General features: G+C 40.0%; 1 protein-coding gene across 1 annotated transcript; it reads right to left on the bottom strand.

Annotated features, from left to right (window-relative positions):
* Nucleotides 1-585: 585 nt before the first annotated feature.
* Nucleotides 586-25,683, bottom strand: DAW1 (dynein assembly factor with WD repeats 1). The gene is made up of 13 exons (XM_081861649.1): nt 25,516-25,683; nt 20,893-20,965; nt 18,246-18,390; nt 13,212-13,270; nt 12,519-12,641; nt 12,267-12,366; nt 11,606-11,713; nt 10,138-10,244; nt 6,977-7,079; nt 5,683-5,797; nt 4,570-4,646; nt 2,524-2,686; nt 586-709 (listed from the first exon to the last, which is right to left on the bottom strand). The coding sequence occupies exons 1-13, from the start codon at nt 25,553-25,555 to the stop codon at nt 675-677; spliced, it is 1,248 nt and encodes a 415-aa protein (XP_081717775.1). The 5' UTR covers nt 25,556-25,683; the 3' UTR covers nt 586-674.

Here is a 25,683-nt window from a genome sequence, read left to right as displayed (position 1 = left end):
TGATTTAGGCTGAAACTTAATATTGCATTTCAGATACGGTTTTTTAATATATTATTGGTCACTCTAAGGCTTCAAGATGGAAGAGACTATAAATCCAATATGTAATTATTTGTTTTTTTAAAAAATTGATGAGTAAATGTAGAGCTATATGGCAGCTTTTTAATTTTTTTAAAAAAAAGTTTTAATAAGGACTTTCTTCAGAGGTTTCAGACAATACTTGAATAGACAGTTTTAATATATGCTCAACTGTTAATACTTCATAAAGAGCTGGACTTTTATAGTGTTTTAAATATTTTTATTAAATAAAAATTAAGCATAGTAAAAATTATCCAACCAAATGTGAGAGGCATTCAAGTAAGGCAATGCATTGCTAATAAGATCACGGTGCTCCCCCCCCCCCCAAACTGGCCTAAAAACCATTACAAAGAAAACAATGCCACTTGTCGCAACTAAGTCACTAACAAATATATCAATGCTATTAGTGTAGAACCTATCACATAACTAGCTAACATTGCTAATTTCATGAGTCCAGGAAATAAGTCTACTTCAGAAACATTTTTTAAAAAGGCAAAAACAGAAAACAGGTTTTTGAAGGGCTTAGTAGTTATTGCCTGTACAATAAGAAGCTCCTCATACAAAAGCCACTGGGAAGTCGGGTCAGAGATTGTCCTCAGTTAGCGCCATATCCTACATGTATTATCCTTGCTACCTAGAAAGAAAAGTAATAGATTAACATTTCAAATGTCATTCATATATCCATAATATAAAACTACAGCTTCCTGTTATTTGGGGCAGGAGATATTTCAAAGACACCCCTCGCTCTCAAATTCATTGGCAATCTTGTCTTCCAACTATGACGCAGTTGAATGAATAAGAGTTTAGCAAACAACACTTTGCAAACTTCTCTCCTTCAGATGTATGAGCCAACTGCACAGTAATAGAACACATGCTTTGTATATAGAATGTCCCAAGTTGAAGCCCAAATATCTCTAGATCAAAAAAATTCTCAAGTAGGAAGGGTGAGAAATTTCCACGCTTGAGATCTTGGAGAGGCACTTAGTTTCAGAAAAGACAGAACTACTGAGCATAAGTAATCTTGAGCTCGGTAAGGAATCAATAAAGCAAGAAAGGTCTTGGAGCGGGCGGTTGCGCATAGAGTGGCGGATCTGGGCGGGTGCATCATCGGCCACCCAGGCATCCAGTACAGCAATGAGGCCCTCTACAGATGGGATGGCGTGCATCTTTCAGATGCAGGAAATGACATTTGGTTGGGGGACATCATAGCAGGGATTAGGGGTTGGTTACGGGCCTGAAGGTATTGGCGAGCTTTGCTCGTGTGGCGGTTAGGCATTGGCATGGGGCAAATTTTAGGAAAAGGAGGGGGAGGGAGCGCCATCACCTTCCCCCAAGGAGAAGGGGTAGTCCGGTAGAGGACTCCCAGGGGGGGGCGTGGCCTTGACCGAAGCCTGGAGAGGTAGGGCCTCCGGCACGCTCCCGAGCGGTGACACCCGTGGGATCCTAGTTGGCGTACTTCAACAGGACTCCTGCGGTTTGTGTTCAACCCTTCCCGGTCACCATGCCGGGTAGTCGATAGAAGCCAATGCCTAAGGCCAATACCTTCAATTCCGTAATCAATAAAGTTGTGGCCTTTTTACGCCCATTAACCTTAAAACAATGTGTCTGTGTCTTCATTTCATCTGGGGGAGGAAACTTGCCACGCAAAAGACAGAACTACTGAGCATAAGGCAGTTTCATGTGTTCTGGGCTTTTAACAGGAACCCAACAGGCATACATTCAAAAGGTGCACCTTTTCTCATCACTAAATCTCTGTGCATCCCATGAATATTTGTCTGCAATGCTGTTGTTAAAGGCATAGAGCTTCTATCAGGAAAAAGGTGCCAACACAGATTGCAACCTACAGATATCAGTATCTTCCGGTGAATGCGAGACCACCATCTAAGAACTGCCAACCTAACTCTTGTACATATTCTAAACTAGTTGTGTTGAAATGCTGTAGAAAAGGCTTCTTAAATTTGGCTCTAGGATTACAACTGTCCTAGTAATGCTGCTATGCTCCCATTCCCCTCTTATTGCAATGTTGGAAAAACACCTCCACTGATGAAAGAGGAAAGCACCACTGGAATCAATGAGATACTAGCAAATACAATGTATATAGCACAGGAAAATGTATTTAGCTGTTCAAATTTGGAGGTTGCCTTAATGCATCCTGAAAAGTTTAAAGAGCGGAGCCATATCTATTTGTTGAAACTTGTTCAATGGCTGTCCCGTTCCCCCACCCCACCCTACTTACTTAACCCAACTTCACTAGGCCAGCACCCCATTTTGAAACAATTCAACTAGTGTGGAAAAGCAATATGCCACAGAAATAACTGTTTGATCCAAGTTTTCAACGGAATTGGACTGAATGAGGCATGACAACAGAAAGCAGGAAACTGTCCTTATTTGACATCACTTTAGTGTAAACAAGTAGAAGAACAATTTTCAAATATAGCTGTTAGTTACCTGTAATGATTATATTGCCCTTGTAATTGAAAGCACATGAAAATATTTCATCAGTGTGGCCTTCTAGTATTTGAATGCATTGTCCTGTCTGAGGCTCCCAAAGCCGAGCTGTCTTATCTGAGCTGGCTGTAAGAATGCGACTGCCTTGAGGATTGAAACAGATCTTTTAAAAACAAAGAAACGAGAATTATTTTTTAAAGAGGCAAGGAAGTGGCATTACTTATCTTAAAGCTTGTCCACCATGGTTCATGCAGGTTTGCAGTGTCTGGAACAACAGCCCCTGAATATATTTTGTCTTCGTTTCTATCTACACGGGTAGATTCAGAGGCTGGAGTGGGCTGGTCAATAATAAACCCTCCAAAGCAAGGAGCTTTTCTGTCTTTCATCTTAAAACAAGGGTCATGTCACACATTATCCTGTGAAATACTTTATCCTGTGAAACACTGTGAAGTACTTGATTCCAAGTAGACAAATATTCACAAAGTGGCTCAATCATGGGTGGCTTCTGTGAATAAACTGTGGTTTTAATGCTAAACATGAGCCTTTCAAAAATTATAACGCTATACCATATTTTATATTTGGGATTCCATTTCTGAGAACTAAATAGTAACTTATGAAACATTCCCAAAGAAACAACAGCAGAATTGCTATTGTTATTCTCAGTTCCACAAGCCAGCACAATGACTTAAAGTGATCCAAGACAGTAATCAAGGAGCTTGCTCAGGTAGGAAGGAATTGTCACCTCAAGATAATAACTCTGGGATTATTTAGGATTTATTTGTCAAATTTGTATTCCACCCTTCATCTGAAAATCACAGGACAGTTCAAAACACAAAAATAGTAGATAAAAACACAAAATACATGATAAAAACAGAAACAAAAACAAACCAAGAACCCCCGTCCCACAAACACATTTAAAAGGCCATAGAATATTCAGCCAAAGGTCTGGTTATAGAGAATGATTTTGCTTAGAGCCTAAAGATATGCTGCGAAGGCACCAGGTGAGTAATGGAGAGAATAATGAATTACAGTTAACTAGTCACATATGCAATGAGGAGTTCAGTAGCCAAATATAATTGTGACATTAATATTCAATTAGCAACTAGCCTCATGTTTGAAATCAACATTCCAAAAATTTAAAATTCTTTCTCATCCACCTGCACCTTTATTCAATAATTTCTGCACTTCTCTCTCCTTTACCAAATAGGTCAGTTTAAATCTAAATGTTACTCTGGAGGTTCCTTGCAGGCCTCCAAAGGCCTTAGTGCATCTCTTTAGTGCATAGATTCATGAGCCACATGAACTGATTCTTGAAAGCAGTCCTTTAACCTCTACCTATTTCTGCCTCTCAATTTAGGGGCACATCTGATAGCTGAATCGTGACATTTGTCATTTCATATGTGCACAACAAATGGGAAACATTAATGAAGTACATATAAAATTGTGGGATGTAAAACTGTTATTTCCTTAGGAAACTCATAGAAATAACTTTAAAAAGAAGGAAGGAAAATCCAAAGACAGGCATTCCAAAACCTTACATGGAAACCGTTTTGTATTCTATTTGAATAGCTTTCTGCTTTTTAAAAAAGTTATAGAATCAGTAGCAATTCTTCCTTTCTTATTGAATCTACAATGTTTATTTATTTTATGTAAAATAACTATAATTACTACTACTCTTTAAGCTTTTGGAACTAAAAAAGAAATTGGAAATTTTAATCTGCAAATATAATTTTATCCTTGCTATATTAGATTCATCATATCACAGTGCTGCCAAATTTCATCACACAGACACTAATATTTCCTTTAATCATCCAAACAGATACTGAACCTGTTACTGCTCTCCAAAATTTAAATGACAAAACAGAGTATCTAGCCAACAACACTGCCATAAATCAGGAAACATATGTATGGGCTGCCTTCGTCTTGCTCATGCGGTATGGATTTAAGAACAACTTAAGCATCTGTCTTTAACATATATATATATACATTTATGCAAATATTCTCAATTTTTTTACCAGCAGTACAGAGAAATAAAACAACAGTCACCTTTGAAATTTCTCCTCCGTGGCCTTCAAGTTTTGATATACATTTTTTTGTTTCTGCATCATAAACTCTTGCTGATCCTTCAGTAGAAAACAAACAAAACAATCATGAGTTTAGTATAGGCATTTACCTGTTGTGCTTAAACACATCTGCAATTTTGTCAGGAACCAGAGAAGGCAAATGTTAGAAATGAGTGGCTGCAACTCAAAGCCCACTGATTTAGAGTAGGGATGGGTGAATCTGTCAATTTTGGTTTCCCTTAAGTTTCTAATTTTTCAAATCTTAAGTACAGTTCTCAATGTTTCAGTATCAGTTGGCAGATTTTTTTTAAAGTTCTCATGAAAATTCATCAGCCTTTCCAAATATATCCTAATATACACATTTTTGTATACAATTTCCCCTAATATAATGCATTTTTGCAAAAATATATTCACTAATATAACATAATATTATTTTCAACAAAATATGTTTTTATATGTACACTTTAGTATATGCATTTTGGTTGGACATCTGCACTGCAAAATTCAGAGTTCAAATTTTGAAAGATGGTTGTGTTTACATACTTGTATTGTTTGGGAAAGTACAAATTAGGTGGGTTTGCCTTGAAATGTAAACTGAATTGAATTTGTCCCCATCCCTATATGGGAGTAGCTACCATTGCTATGCATACTCTTTCACTATAAACTTTTGATGTTCTGTGGTGGTCACTGAAAGCAGGTTAAAATTGCATGGTCTTATGAGAAGACGGCACTCATACGAAAATGGTTTGGAAGCTTCTAGACTCATTAGACAGATCCCTGTGAAAAAGCTGCCAAAGAGCACATCACATAACACATAAAAAATGGCTCACTATATGGATATAATCATTCCTTGGTGTTATTATGGAGGTTTTCCACAAGATTGGCTGTATTAGAAAACTTAGCCAGTTTCCAGAACAAGCATTCACCTCACCAGAGTTCCTCTCTTAGAAGATTCTTTCTTTGCCCTCATGTGGAGTCATCCATGATGCACAGAAGGAGCTACTGGGAGTTGCCATGTTACCCCTCAAGAGATGCTCTTCAAATCAGCTGACACAGGATGAAGACATTTTAATAAAAAAAAATCTATTTCACCTACCATCAGCTGAGGCAGTTGCAATACGCTGGCCAGTGTAATCAAAGCAAACGTCTAATACTTCATCGTCGTGGCCTGTTAATGTTGCCACACGCTTGCCAGTCAGCGCGTTCCACAACTGCAATGTGGACAGAAAACAAAATTGCAGGCAAATAATGACAGGGAACCCAAATCAGCTTCTTTATTTATTTGACTGAACTGCTTGCGGCCTGTGTAGCTAGTCAATCACTATTCGTTCTTTCATATGAGCACACAGATTTGGCAGAAAGCAAGGTTAACAAATATTTTGCTTGACGTGTTACCAGCACAAGCCAGATATCTCCTGGAATTGATTTCCATGCTAGCAGCTTATTCACAGATTCAACTCTTATGCCAATAAAGGCTAGAAAAGAAAAGAAAAAAGAACTCCCCAGAAGTCAATAAATGTTGGTGTTTCTTCCCTAAACCAGGCTAGCCTATAGTGTTCCTCTTATTTTCTGTATTTCTTTCTTTTGAAGTGTGATATTGCAAATGAACTGGTGGGGCATTTTTAGAGATAAGCTTTGGGCCTTTTTTTAGAAACACGGAAAGTAAAGGAATTGGACTTTACTGTCCTGGACTGTTTGTCTATAAAATGGGAATGCATCTTTTTACCTGTCTGCTCATTTGGGAAGTATAGGGTTAATGTGGAGTCTTAGCTGGTGCCCCAGGACTAATAAACTATCAAGGCATAGGGTCCACCATTGCTGATGTGACTAACTGCACACCTGTCTCTAGGGGTGGGAAAATTAAAAGCTCCCAGCTTCCTTGTTCCTGCAGCCCAGATCTGGAGGGATCAAATGACAGACAGGGAGAAGCTATATAAGCAGGTGGATAGCCAAGAGGTGGGTTCACCAAGCAGATCTCAGGTGATACGCAGAGATTCTGGAGAGTTTGAGAGGAAGGCTTCAAGGAAGAAAGGTCTACTTGTGAACAAGGAATCCTGCTAAGAGCCTGGTGAGTTGAGATCGTTTTGGTTTTTGTTTTTGCTCCAAATGAAATATTCTGGTTTTCTGCAACCAGCACTGAATGCATATTATCAGGCAGTGTGTACATGCCCTTTGTCTATTATTTTAAAGAGATGTAAGAGTAAACCTACACCTTTATTCTGTACCTGCTCTGGGGGAAAGCTAATTTTCCCCAAACGCCTTCATGCAGGCCAAGAAAAATGTATTCCTGGATTCAGACCTACAAATGTATGGGTTAGTCAATACTATGATTATTTTTCGTATACTACTGACAGCAATAAATCAGGTTAATAGGGATCCAAGTATCTTACCATGCATGTTTTGTCCATTGATCCAGTGATTATAAGAGTGCAGTCCCAGTTGAACTGTGCACTACTTATTTCTGCACGATGGCCTATTAAAGTATGCATCCTCCTACCAGGAGAGAATAAAAAACATGTTATATGGTTGATTCAAATATAAATGTATTATGCAAAGGGCATCTATAAAAAGAAATAGACAAAATGCTACAGGTTAAATCTTTAATGTTTCCCCAGTCATTTGCAGTGCAATCCTATGCACGCTTAAAGGTAAAGGGACCCCTGACCATTAGGTCCAGTCGTGACCGACTCTGGGGTTGCGGTGCTCATCTCGCTTTATTGGCCGAGGGAGCGGGTGTACAGCTTCCGGGTCATGTGACCAGCATGACTAAGCCGCTTCTGGCGAACCAGTGCAGCGCACGGAAACGCTGTTTACCTTCCTGCTGAAGCACTACCTATTTATCTACTTGCACTTTGACGTGCTTTCGAACTGCTAGGTTGGCAGGAGCAGGGACCGAGCAACAGGAGCTCACCCCGTCGCAGGGATTCGAACCGCTGACCTTCTGATCGGCAAGTCCAAGTCACAGTTCAATGAGCTGTCCTCCCAAATAAATATACATAGGATTGCAGCCTTTGTATTACAATTTGACCTACACGTGCAAGTCTATGTAAATCTTCAGAAGCCTCAGATCAGATTAACACAATTTTCTGTGGAAATTGTTAAGGAAATTTTTCCAGTGCTTAATCTTTCCACACATAAGCACACAAAAATGTTTGTAAGTGATTGGATGCCAACTGCAAATACAATATTAGGCAGTTGACAGTTTCAAAGCTTTGCATTTGGTTACAAAACACAAGTAAAATAAGCATGCTAAATTAGATCACTCTCTAGGGCATCGGAGGATTTTCCAATGCAAACTAGAAATTTTCTGATGCCAACTACTGTAATTAGAATTAGCATCAGAAAATTATCCAGTGCACATTTGTACCCATATAATACACAAGGACACATGGTGGGTACACATCTGGGAGTCTCAGCTGGTTATGACTCCCTAGCACCTGTCCACCGCATGCTTAGAAATAGTATTTTTCAACCTAGATACAATTCAGTTGCAAAACAAGACAAAAAGTCTAATTCAAGTATTACTGGTTATCTCATAGATAATCAAGAGTGGACAATTACACAGGCAGAACATATAAAGTCACAGGGCAATAATAGTTCACTCCTGTTGGCAGACCAATTCTGTGTTACAAAGATGTCTTCAAATGTGACATGAAGAGTGACAGCATCAGCTGTGTGGGAACTCCTTGCAGATGATGAGACAGACACTGAGGTTGGGTATCCATAGCAGTGAGCAGAGGAGGAATGACTGCTGGGAGGAGTGCAGAGAGAAAAAACAAGGTGGTGCATCTGCATCAGCACAACCAGACGCCTTCATCTGCCCCAGCTGCAACAAAAACAGGTCTCTCCTGTTCCTACAGCTACAGCAGACGCTGCAACCTTCCAACAAATTGACCACCCCCAATAGTACACTTCTCCTTTGTCTCCGAGACAGACAGATGCCAACCTGTTGCTACAGCACAAAAGAACTCTAAGGTGCTGGTTTTATAGCCCGCTATATTGTTCTCCATATAAATACATTAAAGAGAGTTTTGAAGCCACATGGGCAAAGAAAAATGCTTCACCTGACATCATTTTGATGCCAGGTGATTCACAGGTGGGCAGTTCCATCTACCGGACCCACTGAGGGCAGGCTAATATATATTTCACTTTGAAGAAAGTGTGAAAATTAGTTGTCAATGACCATTTTAGATCCTATAGGTTAAACCCTAGAAAACCTTAATGAGTATGTATACTGCAGAGAATGTAAATCAGTGTGTTTTTGGGGTCACAGAATAGTCATCACTGCAATTCAAGAAACCATTAATGAATACCACTGCAGTCATACCACTCTCTCATGCATCCATGTTTTTGTGTTTGTGTGTGTACACAATCAATCTTTAACATGTGTATTCATGTGTTTCCTATGGTTCAGTGCTTTATAACCTATACAACCATTCATGGGTGTTCCCTTATATAATACATGTAACTTGTGGTCCTTCTTAGACTGCACATAAAGGTAAAGGGTAAAGGGACCCCTGACTGTTAAGTTCAGTCGCGAACGACTCTGTGGTTGCAGCACTCATCTCGCTTTACAGGCCGAGGGAGCCGGCGTTTGTCCACAGACAGCTTCCGGGTCATGTGGCCAGCATGACTAAGCCTCTTCTAGCAAACCAGAGCAGTGCACGGAAATGCTGTTTACCTTCCTGCTGGAGCAGTACCTATTTATCTACTTGCACTTTGACGTGCTTTCAAACTACTAGGTTGGCAGGAGCTGGGACTGAGCAACATAGAGACACCTTAATTAATGGTTGCACCAAATGAAAACATCACAAAAGCAAATATTCTGAATGGGGGGGAATTCCTATTTGCTTGTGGTAATTTCAAAAATTTTTTTTATTAATGTTCACAAACCAATTAACTATTTAATTCATATCATGTATTTATAATTATATTGACCCTTCAACGATAACTTAAGATGGGAAATGAATGTTATTCCGGGCTCATATAAGTTATTGCTGATCATCATAAGGCTTTTATTGTTTCCACTGTATCAGTTTGACAAAATGTTATTCAGATGCATTAGTTTCATTATATTGAATACGCCCATAGTTTCCCATGAAGGCTAGGGGTGGTCTCTTTGCAGACTTTGCATAGCACCTGCTAGTCATATTTGGGTTTGATGGACCATTGGTCTAATTCAATATAAGAAAGCTCATGTCATGATTATTCAATGCAAGCCTCCCAGGTGAAGAAACAAAGGTCTAAGATTAATATCACAATATATATCCTCCACTGCTCTGCTATAATATCCTACATAACTTGCCAACACAGAGAACTATTATCTTAGCTCTCTGGCAGATGGAACTTTGAACTGTTGGTAGGAAGAATCGCAGAGAAGCAATATGCCCAATTTTCATCTTCCTGGTTTCTAGAAGCTTATTGTTGCTTGAAATGTATTAAATACGAACAAATAAAGGCAGATTTATAATTTGAACAACTCTTAGAGCCTGTATAGAACTATTTTAAGAGTTCTGTAAAGCATGAAATAAAACAAGATTTAAAATAGTACCTGCCCGTGCCAACATCCCACACTGCAACTGTATGGTCAAAAGAACCGGTGATGATTCTGTCTCCTGTAGTATTAAATGATAATGCAATAATCTCTGCAGAGTGCCCCTGAAGTTATAGAAAGAAGGTTTAAAGTTTAAACAAAGATCTTTATGTAGAAATAATCTAGGACAGGCATAGGCAAATTCGGCCCTCCAGATGTTTTGGGACTACAACTCCCATCATCCTTGACCGCTGGTCCTGTTAGCTAGGGATGATGGGAGTTGTAGTCCCCAAACATCTGGAGGGCCGAGTTTGCCTATGCCTGATCTAGGATTTATAAAGATGTACAAACTTTAATGATTCTGTGTTTTGTTTTCTTTGTTACTATTATTTTATGGAAAGTGATCCTGAAAAAAAATCCTTCCAGTTGTCTGTAAACATACAACTTTATGTTTTATTCAAAAAACCTTCCCCCCCCCCCAAAGATTCAAAAAAGAACATAGAAAATCCCAGTCTGGGTGGGCAAAGTATCATGTAATGTAAGGTCCTGGGTCACTTCTAGACAAGCTGCTTATTGAGCATTCAGTCTCAGTTGCTTTCATGGAGGTTAGACAGTCAGCTATTATACTGAGCATTCATTCTGATTTCTTTGTGGGAAGGTTAATTAAATAACACTGATATCTGGGTTCAAATCGTCACATTCAAATCATGAATCTCACTCAGTGACCCTGGGTCAGTTACTGTCTCTCAACACTAGCCTACCTTACAAAGTTGTTATATGTTTTTAAATGTTTCCCTGACCTCCTTGAAGGAAAGGCAGAAGAAAAATGAAATTTTAAAAATTGAGTATATTGCAGTGATAGAAATATACCACTATCCAAAGTTTGTGCAGATTTTTAAAAACTGTGAAGCAGCAAATAGCAATACCTGTCTACATGTATTTGTGATATTATTAAGAGAGCTCTCTTCAATCTTACAGGGTATATTATAACCCCTTTATTTGTAATCCCAGGTAATAATAGATCTGAAAGCAATTATACAGTGCCTTTGAGTGCAGGAGAGGTTTAAAAGAATATTACCAGTCCATTTTAATTAATAAAGCAGGTCATTCTACCTTCTAGTAGTAAAGCCACAGAATCTGGAAAAAGTATGTTATTTAGGCTGCAATCCTATTCACACTTAGCTGGGAGGAAGCCCCACGGAACACAGTAGGATTTCCAAATAAATATGCATAGGATTGCTCTGCACTTAAGATTTAATGGTTTTTAATTAGTTTCACAGCTTTCAGTCTTCCTTTATGTTTGCTTAATGCATTATTTAGCTACATAAGCTAAGAGTTCTGCATAAATTTTCGTCTCTGAATTTTGCAAATGATAATTAAGAACTGCTCTTTTAATTAAGAACTGCTCTTTTAATTAAGACCTGCTCTTTTAATAGCAATTTCACAAAAAAACACCAAGTCATCACTAATAAGAGCTGCAACCCACTGTTAATCTGACTACTTCTTCTCCAGTCTGTATGTCCCATAATTTAGCTGTGGTATCCATACTTCCAGTAGCAACCAATGTACTTTGAAGATTAAATGACAAGCACACCTGTTAGAAAAAGAGAGAGAAGGAAAACCTTTATAAGAAATTCTTGGATTTTCTGTTCTCCTAGGTACTGGTCACAGTCACAATATGTTAGAGCATGACAGTAACTGTTTCTAGTCATTGCCCCATTGACTGTTTAGAGGCCTGTAAAATAAAACATGACAGCCATAGGATCATAGCTGGTAATAAACATTCACTCATTCAATTGCTTGGAATATTTTCCTTGGGGTACAGGAAGGAATTTTACTCTCACAATTAGACCATGTGGAGGAAGATTACGGTAATAAAGCAGCCCATTCTACCTTGGAATGATAATGCCACAGAATCAGGAAAAATATGTTACAGCAAACATGGAGCTACCACTGCTCCATATCTTCACTTATGTAGGTACAAATTATCGTCCCAGTTTTTTTGAGAATAGTAGTATGTATTGTGACACTTGTTAGCATAGTTTCACTGAGAATAACAGAGAAAACAACACTTAACTTTAAAGTGGTTTTTAAGAATTAGATTGTTCCATATATAGTGATGATTATTCCAAAGCTCCTGTACTCACTATTTCTGCTGTGTGTCCCCTAAAGGTGTAATAGCACTTTCCTGTGTCTACACTCCATAATTTGCAGGTCTTGTCAAATGATCCAGTCGCAATCTTGTCACTAAATTTTAAAGAATGAAACAGAGTACAAGGGGAAAGTAAAAAATGATTTACAGAGAAAAATTAAAATGATTTGGATGTAGAGTACCAAAGAAATAATGTGCTGAGGCCATCTAGGGCTTTAAAGATCAAAGATTCTGAAAAGTTGCATACCCATACGGATTATTGAAAGCAATTGCATAGACCACATTCCTATGTCCTTCCAGAGAACGTAACTCTTCTCCTGAAGCAGTGTCCCAAAGTTTGCATGTTCTGTCATAGCTTCCAGTGATAAAACTAGAGCGGACAAGAAGAATGGAAGGTTTAAGAAACATTTCTTCCCTATTCCTCACCCCACAATTTAAGCCACTGCTGACTACATTGCTAAAACATCTCAGAGGGATCAGAAAAAATACAACTTCTTGTGAATTGACTCTACTGCTTCTAAGTTCCTCTCAATTAATGATATTTTTAAAAACATGTTGGGTTTTTGTTGTAATTTACGTATTTCCCCTGCTCCCCATCCCCTTTCACTTTTCTCAGTTGATTTGATGAAGGATCAAAGACCAGGCAAGAAGAGTATAAGAACAACTGGGGATTTAATACAAGGGGAGGGAGGCAAAACAAGAGCTATCTTACATTTTCCACTGTCATTTTGCTGTATTTTCTTTTACAAAATAATAATTGTTAACTAAATATGTTGGATTTTGGCATTTCCAATCCTACTAATTATCTTAATAACGCTTTTTTGAACCAGAATCTCAGCAGAGGAAATTATAGACTGTAAAATACTATACAGGATTCAGTTTATATTTAGATAAGCCTTGGTAGATCATGCATAGTTTGAATTTAAACACCCAAACTTACCAAGAACCTGATTTGTTAAAGGCAACATTAGTCAGTGGCAATATATGAGCCCGGAGTACCTGAAATAGAAAATAAAGGTAATATAATTTTCTTTACATTCCTAGGTATTTGCCTTCACAAATCTAAATACTTAAATATTATTTTAATTGATGGGAATGGCTAAACTAAAGTTAAGAACTTTTAAGTCACATTAATCTCAGTAGTGTTGTTTTAAGGATACATTTACTTTTCCTACTGAACTCAGCGGCGCTTTGGAAAGACTGGGCCCATTTGGATTAAAACCTTATGCTACAGCAGCATGTTGTATCCATGGCACATTCAAACCCCTATTAAGTTATGTTACGACAGCTTGCTACTATGCTGGGAACACTACAGCTTGCTACTATGCTGGGAAAAAAACTTTATCACCCAGGAAACTGCAAAGAAAGGTATAGGTTTACACCAACTCTGTGTCTTCATTTAGGAGGTGTTGCTGGCAACTGCAATGTGCTATGAAGTGGAAATGCAACACTAGTCCTCTTTCCAATTACACTCTGCATACCCCTAATTATTCCTCACACTCAATAGATTTGTGCAGTTCTTATTACTGCACAAGAAAATCACTACCAGCAGCACCAAGGATGGGAACGCTCAGACTGGGGGGCCAAATGCAGCCCTCCAGACCTTTCTATCTCATCCTCAGGACTCTCACCAGGCCTCACCCCTTCCCCTGATCAACAGCCCTGATCTGTAGCCTCCTTGGGTGCTTTGCCTCACTGAGATAATGCTTCTTGTCTGCCTGGGTGAAGGATTAACAGATGTATGTGTGGATACAGAAACCTGTTGTTATTACATGGCTAGAATGTAGCGTGCTATACAAAGGAAAGAAGCACACTGATGGCTCTGGATTCCTCATCCCTGCTTTGTCACAATTCAGGTAAAGTCAGTTTTTTCTGTAACTTTCTTGTAACAAATCTTTGAGTAATTAACTATACAGGTACATATCCATTATTCCTTCTCCCAATACTATTAAAAACTCAGATATTCAAAGCTCAACTGTCAGAACTGGATCCATGCCTCTAGGTGAATTAGTGGAAGGTACTGTATAACTCTTAAAAGATTTATCTACAATGCCTGACTTTGACAAAACAAAAGAAGGGGATATAGATTTGGAATTATGAAGTAGCCTGTCTGTGGGGTCATGAACCAGCTGAATTCAACTTTTTTTTAAAAAAAATAACAAAACAGCAGTCAGATTAACAATGTGGACGTGTGGAGCACTGCAATGACATTACATTAGTGTAATCACCTTTTCAAAAATAAAAATAAGCCAGTATTCAAGGAGCTGGTGTTAAGACAATGACTAGAAAGAAAAACTATTTCTGAGGCCAACTGTATGAAAGCACTTTAAAACTCTTAAAGTCGAGCACAAATAGTGAGAGAATGTGAGAGATACCGCTTCCTTATACATATTATCAACAGCAGATTGCACCAACATTGGATCTGTTGATCTGGGTAGAAAGACAGAACATATTCTCAAGCATGCATGAGATGTTTTGTGAGTGTACCTAATTTGACATATTTTCATCAACAGTCAAACTCACTGCTGTCTTTCCACAAACAGCTTTTTACTGATCTGCAACATGGAGCAGCTCAACCTTCGCAACAGATTCCCCACCCCCACCCTGCAGCTGCACCCTGTTCAGAAGCAGAAAACAGCCTTATACAGTGGTGCCTCACAAGACGAAAAGAATCCGTTCCGCGATTCTCTTCGTCTAGCGGTTTTTTCGTCTTGTGAAGCAAGCCCATTGACGGCTTAGCGGCTTAGCGCTATTAGCGGCTTAGCGGCTTTTAGCGGCTTTGCGGATCAGCTGATAAGCGGCTTAGCGGCTTAGAAAAGGGGGGGGGGAGAAAAAAACTCCGCAGGAACTCGCAAGACATTTTTGTCTTGCGAAGCAAGCCCATAGGGAAATTCGTTTTGCAAAGCGCCTCCAAAACGGAAAACCCTTTCGTCTAGCGGGTTTTCCGTCTTGCGAGGCGTTCGTCTTGCGGGGCACCACTGTATTGCTATCCAAAGGATACAGATCACTTTTCACTGCTTGGGGAAAAGGGGGGCCATGAAAGAATCAGCAAAAAAGAAAGCCTCTCCCAAACATTGACTAACAGCTTGAGTTCAGTGTTGTGCTGTTCTTTAAAACCATCATATCCCCAACTTTCAGCAACAGACTGACTGTCAGCTGGCGCTCTAGAAGAGACAAAGATCCTCATGTGTAGATAAACCTCATGCTGCTAGATGGAAGGTAGTGTGCTGTTCTTAAGAGATCTATCCACACTCTTTGACATCAAATGCAGATGAGGAAGGGACATCAGTAATAGCTCTGGTTCATATTTAAATCATTTTTTTCCACACAGCTGTTCTACACAGAGACCATCCCTTCATATAGTCTTCCTATGATTTCCCTCCCACCCTGCCATACAAATATAGGCTTTCAGAGAGCCTGTGCTGATTGTAAATCAGCCACTTAACCACATAATGCAGCAAGGATATGTGCATCAAGCACTGCAACTTATTTTCCAACATGCTCGGCTACTTGTATGTATTGGTCAGCTCCCAGTGCCAGTCTCTTTCAGCAGAGATAACCAAGGGAGTGATCAGAGTGAGCTCCCTGGAGAGGGCTAGGCTCTGGCTGAAATCCTCTTTCTGAAAATCAGCAGCAATGAACTTGCTGGTTAGGTAACTCAACACTGCCATCTGGCACTGTGAAAAAGGTACTGCAGCTTGTGGAAAAGCTACTGAAACTGATAACAGACAAAACAAAATAAAAAAATTCCTTCCAGTAGCACCTTAAAGACCAACTAAGGTGCTACTGGAAGGAATTTTTTTATTTTGTTTTGACTATGGCAGACCAACACGGCTACCCATCTGTAACTGACAACAGACAACAGACAAAACACCCCCAAGCCCATAGGGAAATTCGTTTTGCAAAGCGCCTCCAAAACGGAAAACCCTTTCGTCTAGCGGGTTTTCCGTCTTGCGAGGCGTTCGTCTTGCGGGGCACCACTGTATTGCTATCCAAAGGATACAGATCACTTTTCACTGCTTGGGGAAAAGGGGGGCCATGAAAGAATCAGCAAAAAAGAAAGCCTCTCCCAAACATTGACTAACAGCTTGAGTTCAGTGTTGTGCTGTTCTTTAAAACCATCATATCCCCAACTTTCAGCAACAGACTGACTGTCAGCTGGCGCTCTAGAAGAGACAAAGATCCTCATGTGTAGATAAACCTCATGCTGCTAGATGGAAGGTAGTGTGCTGTTCTTAAGAGATCTATCCACACTCTTTGACATCAAATGCAGATGAGGAAGGGACATCAGTAATAGCTCTGGTTCATATTTAAATCATTTTTTTCCACACAGCTGTTCTACACAGAGACCATCCCTTCATATAGTCTTCCTATGATTTCCCTCCCACCCTGCCATACAAATATAGGCTTTCAGAGAGCCTGTGCTGATTGTAAATCAGCCACTTAACCACATAATGCAGCAAGGATATGTGCATCAAGCACTGCAACTTATTTTCCAACATGCTCGGCTACTTGTATGTATTGGTCAGCTCCCAGTGCCAGTCTCTTTCAGCAGAGATAACCAAGGGAGTGATCAGAGTGAGCTCCCTGGAGAGGGCTAGGCTCTGGCTGAAATCCTCTTTCTGAAAATCAGCAGCAATGAACTTGCTGGTTAGGTAACTCAACACTGCCATCTGGCACTGTGAAAAAGGTACTGCAGCTTGTGGAAAAGCTACTGAAACTGATAACAGACAAAACAAAATAAAAAAATTCCTTCCAGTAGCACCTTAAAGACCAACTAAGGTGCTACTGGAAGGAATTTTTTTATTTTGTTTTGACTATGGCAGACCAACACGGCTACCCATCTGTAACTGACAACAGACAACAGACAAAACACCCCCAATTCCACCACCCACAGGAGTTGTGGTTGTTATTAAATGTATTACCTGCCCTTCATCAGCAGGTCTCAGGGTGGGGTGCAACAATTTAAAATCCCATTATAAAAACAGTTAAAAACAATGTGCAGTCACAGAATTGGAACTGTGTGAGAATTAATATATTCATGTGATCTGTTGTCAGAACAGATTATTAGGTAAAAAGCCCAAAACCACTGCACTCAGGCTTGGCCTTCCATATGACATTTCCCCTGAGCAGTGGCTCATGGGGCGCAGAGGCAGTGGCAGTGCTGTAGTCATCAGGGCAATGGCAGTGAGGCTGGGAGAGCTCCAAACTAGCCGAAATGGCCCAATAAGTTTATTGTTACCACTGGGAGGACACCACTGCCTTCACCCCACTCACAAGTTACCACTTGCTTCTACTTGTGCCTTTACAGAGTCTGTGGACTAGGGCTGCACAACCTGAGAGGCACCAACCTGAATGCAGCCCATATTCATGCATGGTGTTCCACTAGGAGCTTGATAAACCTGCTTCTTCTGCCAGCCAGGAGCAGCAGAAATTGAACTCGAGGCAAGCCACAATACATTGCTAACTGGCATTCTCTGGGGAAGTGGGACACAACCAGCTCAGGCCTGCTTATCCAAACACAGGAATCACCAACATGTAAATAACTACGTTCCTCACTCATAAGCTGCTTCAGTATACTCTAACATGATCCTTAGAGTCCATATTCAAATAAACAACTAAAACCTGCAATGAAATGTTGCTGTGTATCCTTAAAAGCGTGCCAGCCAGCCCTGTCCTCCTCCAGAATACTCCATTCCATCCCTACAACCTAGTTTCTATTATTCTCCCATAACATTCCATGGCTACAGAGCATGCTCACTGGATTGTGTGAGGGTCTACAGCAAACATCTGTTTATGCAGCATAAGCAGGCTGCTATCTCCTTTCTCAGCAACCCTGTTTTGGCTCCATTTCTGCAAGCTCTCACAATGATCTGAGAGCAGGACAGTTTAACCAACAGCCATTTAAAACCTCTAGTTTCTGTGTATTTACATAACTGAAAGCAAGCATCAGAAATTGTCTCATGGCTCTTACCTTAAAAAGATAGAATTTGTGGTCCACCTGTTGTCCTAGCTTCTCTTGTAGTCGCAGTATTAAATGTACAACCTGGTCTTTACGTGATGCTGTGATGAGAGGTTCTGCCTTTCTTATATCTGCTACTAAGGCTTCTACATCTGTACTAAAGTAGAATAATGTTTAAAGATATTAAAATACAATTTTCATCTCCTGAAGTTAAGAGAAAATAAAATCCTTCTGTTGCTTTTATCAACCAGGATGAAAGGGGGAAGGGGAGTCATTTTGATATTTTCCCATGTGCCAACCACAGAGATTATCCTTCAGAATAGGGGCAGCATACCTGTGGGTCTCCACAGATGTATTTTTCTTATCTTTCCATAAAAACAGATGTACATTTATTTACATTGAACTCTATGGGATTTACTTCTGAATAAACACATAGAGGATTGGACTATGTCACAGAAGCATCAGAGCACACTGTTGGAAAACAAGCCCCCTCCGGAGTGGCTGGTCTCGGAGCTTGTTTACCCGTAATCTTCCCCTGGCTGACATCCCGGACAGACCAGGGAGATTTTGATAGGTGACATTTCCCAGCGTGGGAAATGCACACCCCCTCCCTTCTAGCATCCCAGCAAGGGAAAAGGAGATAGTCAGAGAGTCTATTTACATCTTGTTTATTTCTGACTTTACAGCACTACAGAAAACATGTCCGATCAGTTCAGACTTCTTCTAGCAAGAGAGTCAAACTTCCTTTACATACGCAACAGGAAGGTTTCATATTACACTCTTCACAAAGCTCTGAGAAACCCGTGAACTTCCGGGAACATTCTTTCCCACAGCTAGTCACATCATGTGATGTAAACAAGCTATCAGTTTGCAGCTGCGTTGCTCTCATATTCTGACACACACATCAGTCAGGAAGATAGATACAAAATTTCTTGCCCCCCCCTCCCCATAAAAAGTAGACAGCCACTGGAAATTCCTGAGTTCACCTAGAAATACCCAAGTCCAGGGTCAGCTACTAACATAATCCACACCAATTGTAAAAGTTTTTTTTTTTCTAGGTTAGGCCTTGCATCTTTTGAGTATAAGACAGGCTTCCCATTTTTCAGTCATTTTATTTACAATTTTAATGTTTTCTACTTGAATGTGATTAATTTTGAATATTCTGTATGTTTAGGTCTTTCCTAGTGACTTGTTCCTAGTGGCGTGCTCTGGTCCATGGGGTCACGAAGAGTCGGACACGACTAAACGACTATACAACAACAACAGTGACTTGTTCATGCAGGTTTAAAACAAGTGGTCAGCTCTACTCTGTTGCTTGAATTTAAATAACCTCAGTGACAGCACTCATACCTGTTTTTTGTTTTAATTTCAAACAACATGCTAATTTGTCAAAAAATATCACATAGTCTTAAAAAGTTTACTTTGGCATTGTGTTTCTAAGGGTTAGTCATGGGAGGTAAGGAGTTAAATTTCTCTTTAAGCTAAAAAAATAAATATTCTAAAAATAATCTCAAAGCTTTTGGTATGTTAAAAGCACAGCAGCATCACAGGGAACAAATATACAGTTTACAAAACTAGATCCTGTTTGTGAAGGATTTCCGTAAGGATAGTCTCAATGATGAAGGATGTATGTTCCACTAGGGAATAACATCCATTGAACAAATTGAATTTGTCCAGTATGTTTTCCATACAGGTCACTGACATGCTCAAGGACTACATTTGTTAGGTATGATAGCAAAAGTATATTACATATAAGATGCTGAGTTGGATCCAGATGGAAAGTTTAGTTCCACTGAATGCTTTAGTTCCACTGAAATAAATATAGGACTTAAAGCTAGCCATCATGACAACCTTATCCCAATTATTTCAAGGGGACTTCAGCATAATTAATCTAAATCTAACCCAATGTCTGTTTTCTGAAACATTTCTTTGACATATTCAATTTAGCCCAGGATCAAGTCTTAATTGTGGCTTTGAAAGACGCCTTTTGCATGCTCCTGCCAGTGCACATCAAGTAATCAAGGCAGAGGTGTGCAAGAGAGGTTTACAACAAATATGAACACCAAAGCCAATATATATCTTTATATGTCTAATTCAGGTACACTTTATGAATGCTGGAGATCTTCTTACAAGGCATGAAATGCATCTTATATTTGTTACTCACATATATCCCATTGTAGGAATACTATGTTTTAGAACATAGGAAGCTGCCTTACACTAAGACCATTCATCCATCTAGCTCAGTATTTTCTATGCTGACTGGCAGAAGTTTTCAGAGTTTCAGACAAAGTCCCTCCCAACCTCACACGGCGGTGCCAGGGATTAAACCTGGGACCTTCTCTATGAAAGGCTACAGCCCTTTCCAAAAATGCTGTAACTTCATCAGTTGTGAAATGGAAACCACACACCCCTGAATTTTCAACCCTATGAAGTTTTCATTGAAAGTAGCAGCCATATTGCTAGATATGCCATTGGAGACAGGATTGGGCACTAACACCTCAATCTTAAATGACTGTACTTGGAAGAGGATGATTTGACAGCATGATTGTCTTATTCAATATGACCAAAAACACTGCAATACATTTCTTAGCTGTTTAGCAGATTTGTAAATATCAGTAAAGTTGTTCTGTGTCAATATCCAGCAAAATATAATACTCACGCAGCACTGAGATCCAGTAAATCTATAGATTTGGTTTTCACTTCCCCACCTTGAACATATTCCAAAATAATGCCTTTGAAGAAGCAAAACAAGACAATTATTAATTCAGTATCAAGCTAGGTTCTGATGGCACACAGTACAAAGACTGACCTTCCCTTCGATAAAAAAAATCCTATTGATTTCAGTAGCAACACATCTAACTTAAACCATATAAGGGAGCAGAATCAGGCAGACATCTTGTCATTTTCTATAGTGACACATGGTAAGACACAGGTCAGGGGCCAAAGAACTGTGAAACTGGATGCATATGCTAAAGGCTCTTTGAACTTATGGTCTTCAAAGGCAACCCCCATTCCACATGACAAGCTGCTTTTCAAATGTGAAGGGTGTTGTGATATGGGCTTGAGGATTTCCTCTTCAAAGGGGAAATGCCCAAAATTCCACTGTCCATGTACAAGCCCACACAATCCTACATCTTCTCAGATGTCCCTCTATGTGCAAAGGATTCCCAGTCACTGAAGCAGCTCTTTTGAACTTCAGCTAGTCTTCACATAGAAAAAATAAATGCTGACTCTTATAACCAATGTAATTATTCATGATACGTATAGAACTCTGGATCATCCAATAGAACACCACATCATTAACTTATGGAATTCTCTGGCACAAGATAAAAAATGAGAACAGGAAAACGGCCCAGGAAATAGCAGAAGTGCTGCTGTAGATGAAGGAGGAAGCTTTGCTAGTGTTTTGTTTTTGTTTTTAAAGAAAAGGTGAATGAAACATAAAAAATTTGCTAAGGTGAATGAAACATAAAAAATTTAAAGGCTTTGTAAAATAGGGGGCGATAGTTGTAACTCTCTCACTAATGATGTTACAGATACAATTCATGTACATGTAACTATACACAACACAGGAGAAACTCTAGTTAGTAAAAGAATCCAGTTTTCCAGCAACAAAATTAAGTGGTGCAATATGTGATGCCCCTGAAACAGAAATGCTTCTTTTAGGAATACCAGTGTGGTTCCTGCTACAGTTGAGTTACAGTAGCTTGCATAAGCCCACTTGTGTTTGTCCATGGCAAAGGCTCAAACACTTTAAATGGCTATTTGCTGGTCTGAATAATTGACCAGGGAATTCAAAGCTTGCCCTTAGATGGTCATGGCCATCTAAGACTGATACTTTCAGGTTACTGTAGGATCATAGCCCAAACAACTGATAGTATAGAAAAGCAGAAGCTACTTCACCAACTTAATTTACCAGTTTGAGATCTTCCAAATATAAAAGTAAATCTGCAAAATATGACACCCTGTCTAATATATATAACAACTGAGATATACATAGAAGCAAACTGACTGCCACATTACCTTTATTGCATTCTGTGGTAATCCAGTTACAAATAATTTGTGGATTCTGTATTAGACTAATGCTTTGATATTAGTCTGTTGTTCCCTATAGGAAACAGTATGATATACAGTATACCATTATTTGGCTTATGGCTGAACTGTCAACATTACACAAATGTTTGTAACACTAGGGATTTAGTAGAATGCAGCTTTTCTTCAAGTCACCTCTACATCAATTCATAAGTAATAAATCATTTCAGCTGACAGCAGCTATGGCTTTTTATCTACCCATGGTGCACAACCATGAGCCAAGTACTTTGTGTTCCTACTGCCTGTCATATGCTAAAGTTATCTTGGTTACCATAAGGTACTTTTAGTTAAAACTCCACAACTATTAAATGTCAAAAGCCTATGCACTGACTTCAGCAGAGTGGTCAATGTAACTGTCTATCAGAACCATCTAAATGTCATCCTAGGCAACCACAAGATAAAGCTGTCACAGATAGAAAGGGTCAGATAAATAAGGCCGTTATTTTATTTATGACATTTATATTGCATCATTTCTCCAAAACACTGAATGCAGCAAACATGATTTTCTTACCCATCTTATCCCCACGACAACCCTAAAAGGTAGGTTTGGGCTGAGATAGTCACTTGGAAAGCTTAATGACTGAGTTGGGATTTGCACCTGGTTATAATAAACTAGCACTCTTAACCATGACACCACTTTGGCCCTCATTGTGCATTATTCCGGTACATCTTCAGTGTGGGGGACTCATACACAAAAGTTCATTTCAACGGGGTAAGTTCCATCTTTGAGCACTTGCAAGTGACTTTTCTTTTTGAAACCCTTCCTGCGTTTGCCTTTGATTCCCCATTAACTATTAATTTAATTTCTAAAAAGCACAAGAACATGTTTGAAACAAGTTTCCCCAAAAGAGTAGGCATGGTTACTTAAGAGTTAAGGAAAAGGCACTCTGCACAACCTCAGATAAACTATGTTTCTATTGTTGTTGTTATTTCACATTTCATGGTCGAGGCTGCAATCCTGTGCTCACTTAGCGATTTTGCTTGCTTGCTTGCTTCTTTAGAAGCACTGCCAGTCCATGCAATATGTTCAACGCATTAAACCTACTACGGAACAAGCTCTCACTGAAGACGGAACGCAACGGAGCTTCTTTTCCATTCAACAGACCTGCTGAGCAAATGGGTTCCGGGGCTCAACTCTTTCAATTAAACCTTCCCCCCCCACCCCCACTCTGAGACTCTTTCCCCTCCACATTTGTGTTTCCCGGGGTGTGTGTTTGTGTGTCATTGTGTGTGTGTGTGTGTGTGTATATCTATCTACATACAGACAATGACACACAAACATATATATATATATATATATATATGCAGGTTTTGGTGTCCTCGGGTGTCTTCCCGTGTAAAAGTTGGGGTGTCTAGGCGACGTTTCGACGAGGTCTCACTCGTCATCTTCAGGCTGGTGCTTTCGGCTTCTTGTTACTGGAACAGAGCAGGATCTCAGTGTTTGAGTTCCTATAAATACTGTAGAGGGGGTGTGGTGTATAGCCTCCAATGTTCTGGGCAGAGAGGAAGTTCCCAGGTTAGTGTGCCTTTTCTTCTTTTGTTCCTTAATTACTTGAGAGATATCTTGAGTGATTTCTTGAGTGATATCCTGAGTACCACTTAGGTGGGTCATTAGGTGTGGATTAGTTGACAAAGACCACTTGACAACTGAGTTACAGAATCTCTCAAACGTGTTAATTGCCAATGGATACCAGCAAAACAGGATTACGAAGCTAATCCAAAAGGAAACACCCCCCAAAAACCAAGACACAGAAGAAAACAATGGCATGGCCCTCCTTCCTTATATCAAGGGCACTACAGATAAAATTAGCAAAATCCTCCATAAACACAATATCAAAACAGCCTTTTGCACCAACCAAAAAATAGCCAATATCCTCAGAAACCCCAAGGATAAAATCCAGTTGGAAAACCAAGGGATCTATGAAATACCCTGCAAAGTCTGCCCAGCCACGTACATTGGACAAACAAACAGACGAATAAATGCACGTATCGCAGAACACAAGAATGCCGTCAAAAAAGAAGAAAAAACTTCCTCTCTTTTCCAACACATGAAAGAAACAGGACACGAAATTAATTTTGCAGATTCCAAATTGCTCTTTAACACGGAACATCACCACAAGAGAATAATCATGGAAGCCATCGAGATAGAGAAACACCCTCACAACATGAACAAGCGTGACGACACATCCCGCTTGCCAGACATCTGGAAATTAGCCCTCCCCACAAAAACTGACACCAGATCCAGAGGCACACAGAACGCCAACACCAATCAACCACACCAGACCCAAACCCAGACCCTCTCCACAGATGAATTACAGACACCATCCAGTAGCCAATCCATGGTGGCACCTCCGGATGCTGCACCCCCCTGCAATCCCTACACAGATCTGGCTGACACAAGCCACAAAACCACAGCTCGCCCCTATACACGAAGCCAAGCCAGAGCACAACTAAGTACAGTACAGCCATCTTCTCAGGAAAACTCTTCACAAAGTTCAAGAGGTCAAGACACAAAGACTTTAACAACTAATCCACACCTAATGACCCACCTAAGTGGTACTCAGGATATCACTCAAGAAATCACTCAAGATACCTCTCAAGTAATTAAGGAACAAAAGAAGAAAAGGCACACTAACCTGGGAACTTCCTCTCTGCCCAGAACATTGGAGGCTATACACCACACCCCCTCTACAGTATTTATAGGAACTCAAACACTGAGATCCTGCTCTGTTCCAGTAACAAGAAGCCGAAAGCACCAGCCTGAAGATGACGAGTGAGACCTCGTCGAAACGTCGCCTAGACACCCCAACTTTTACACGGGAAGACACCCGAGGACACCAAAACCTGCATTCCTGTACCCGTGAAAATCTACGAAAGCATATATATATATATATATATATATATATATATGTTTGTGTGTCATTGTCTGTATGTAGATAGATATACACACACACACACACACAATGACACACAAACACACATATATATCCCCGATATATATATATATATATATATATATATATATATATATATATATATATCCCCGTTAACCCTTTCTTCCCCGACTCCACCATCCCCTCCTTTCAATCGCCCACACTTGCCCGCCGCACGTAAGGCTTCCCCGTCGTCATTCCCCCGCTCCCCATCTTTAATGACCCCTCACACTGCCCTGCCCTGCCCCATTCCGCACCCGGCGGGTAATATCGCAGCAAGAACCGCTTCAGCTTCATCTCGTCCCGGGCGGCCGAGGCCTCCAAGCCGGCGCCGTTGTCATAGGAACCAGACAAACCGACGCTCTCCGCAGCGCGCACGCGCGGCCCGGGATTACCCCCCGCCCCCTCTCCTCTGCCGCCCGCAG

The sequence above is a fragment of the Podarcis erhardii genome (genome assembly GCF_964252035.2).
Source record: "Podarcis erhardii genome assembly, chromosome: 5".
Classification (NCBI taxonomy): domain Eukaryota; kingdom Metazoa; phylum Chordata; class Lepidosauria; order Squamata; family Lacertidae; genus Podarcis; species Podarcis erhardii.
This window is presented reverse-complemented; position numbering and strand designations above follow the sequence as displayed.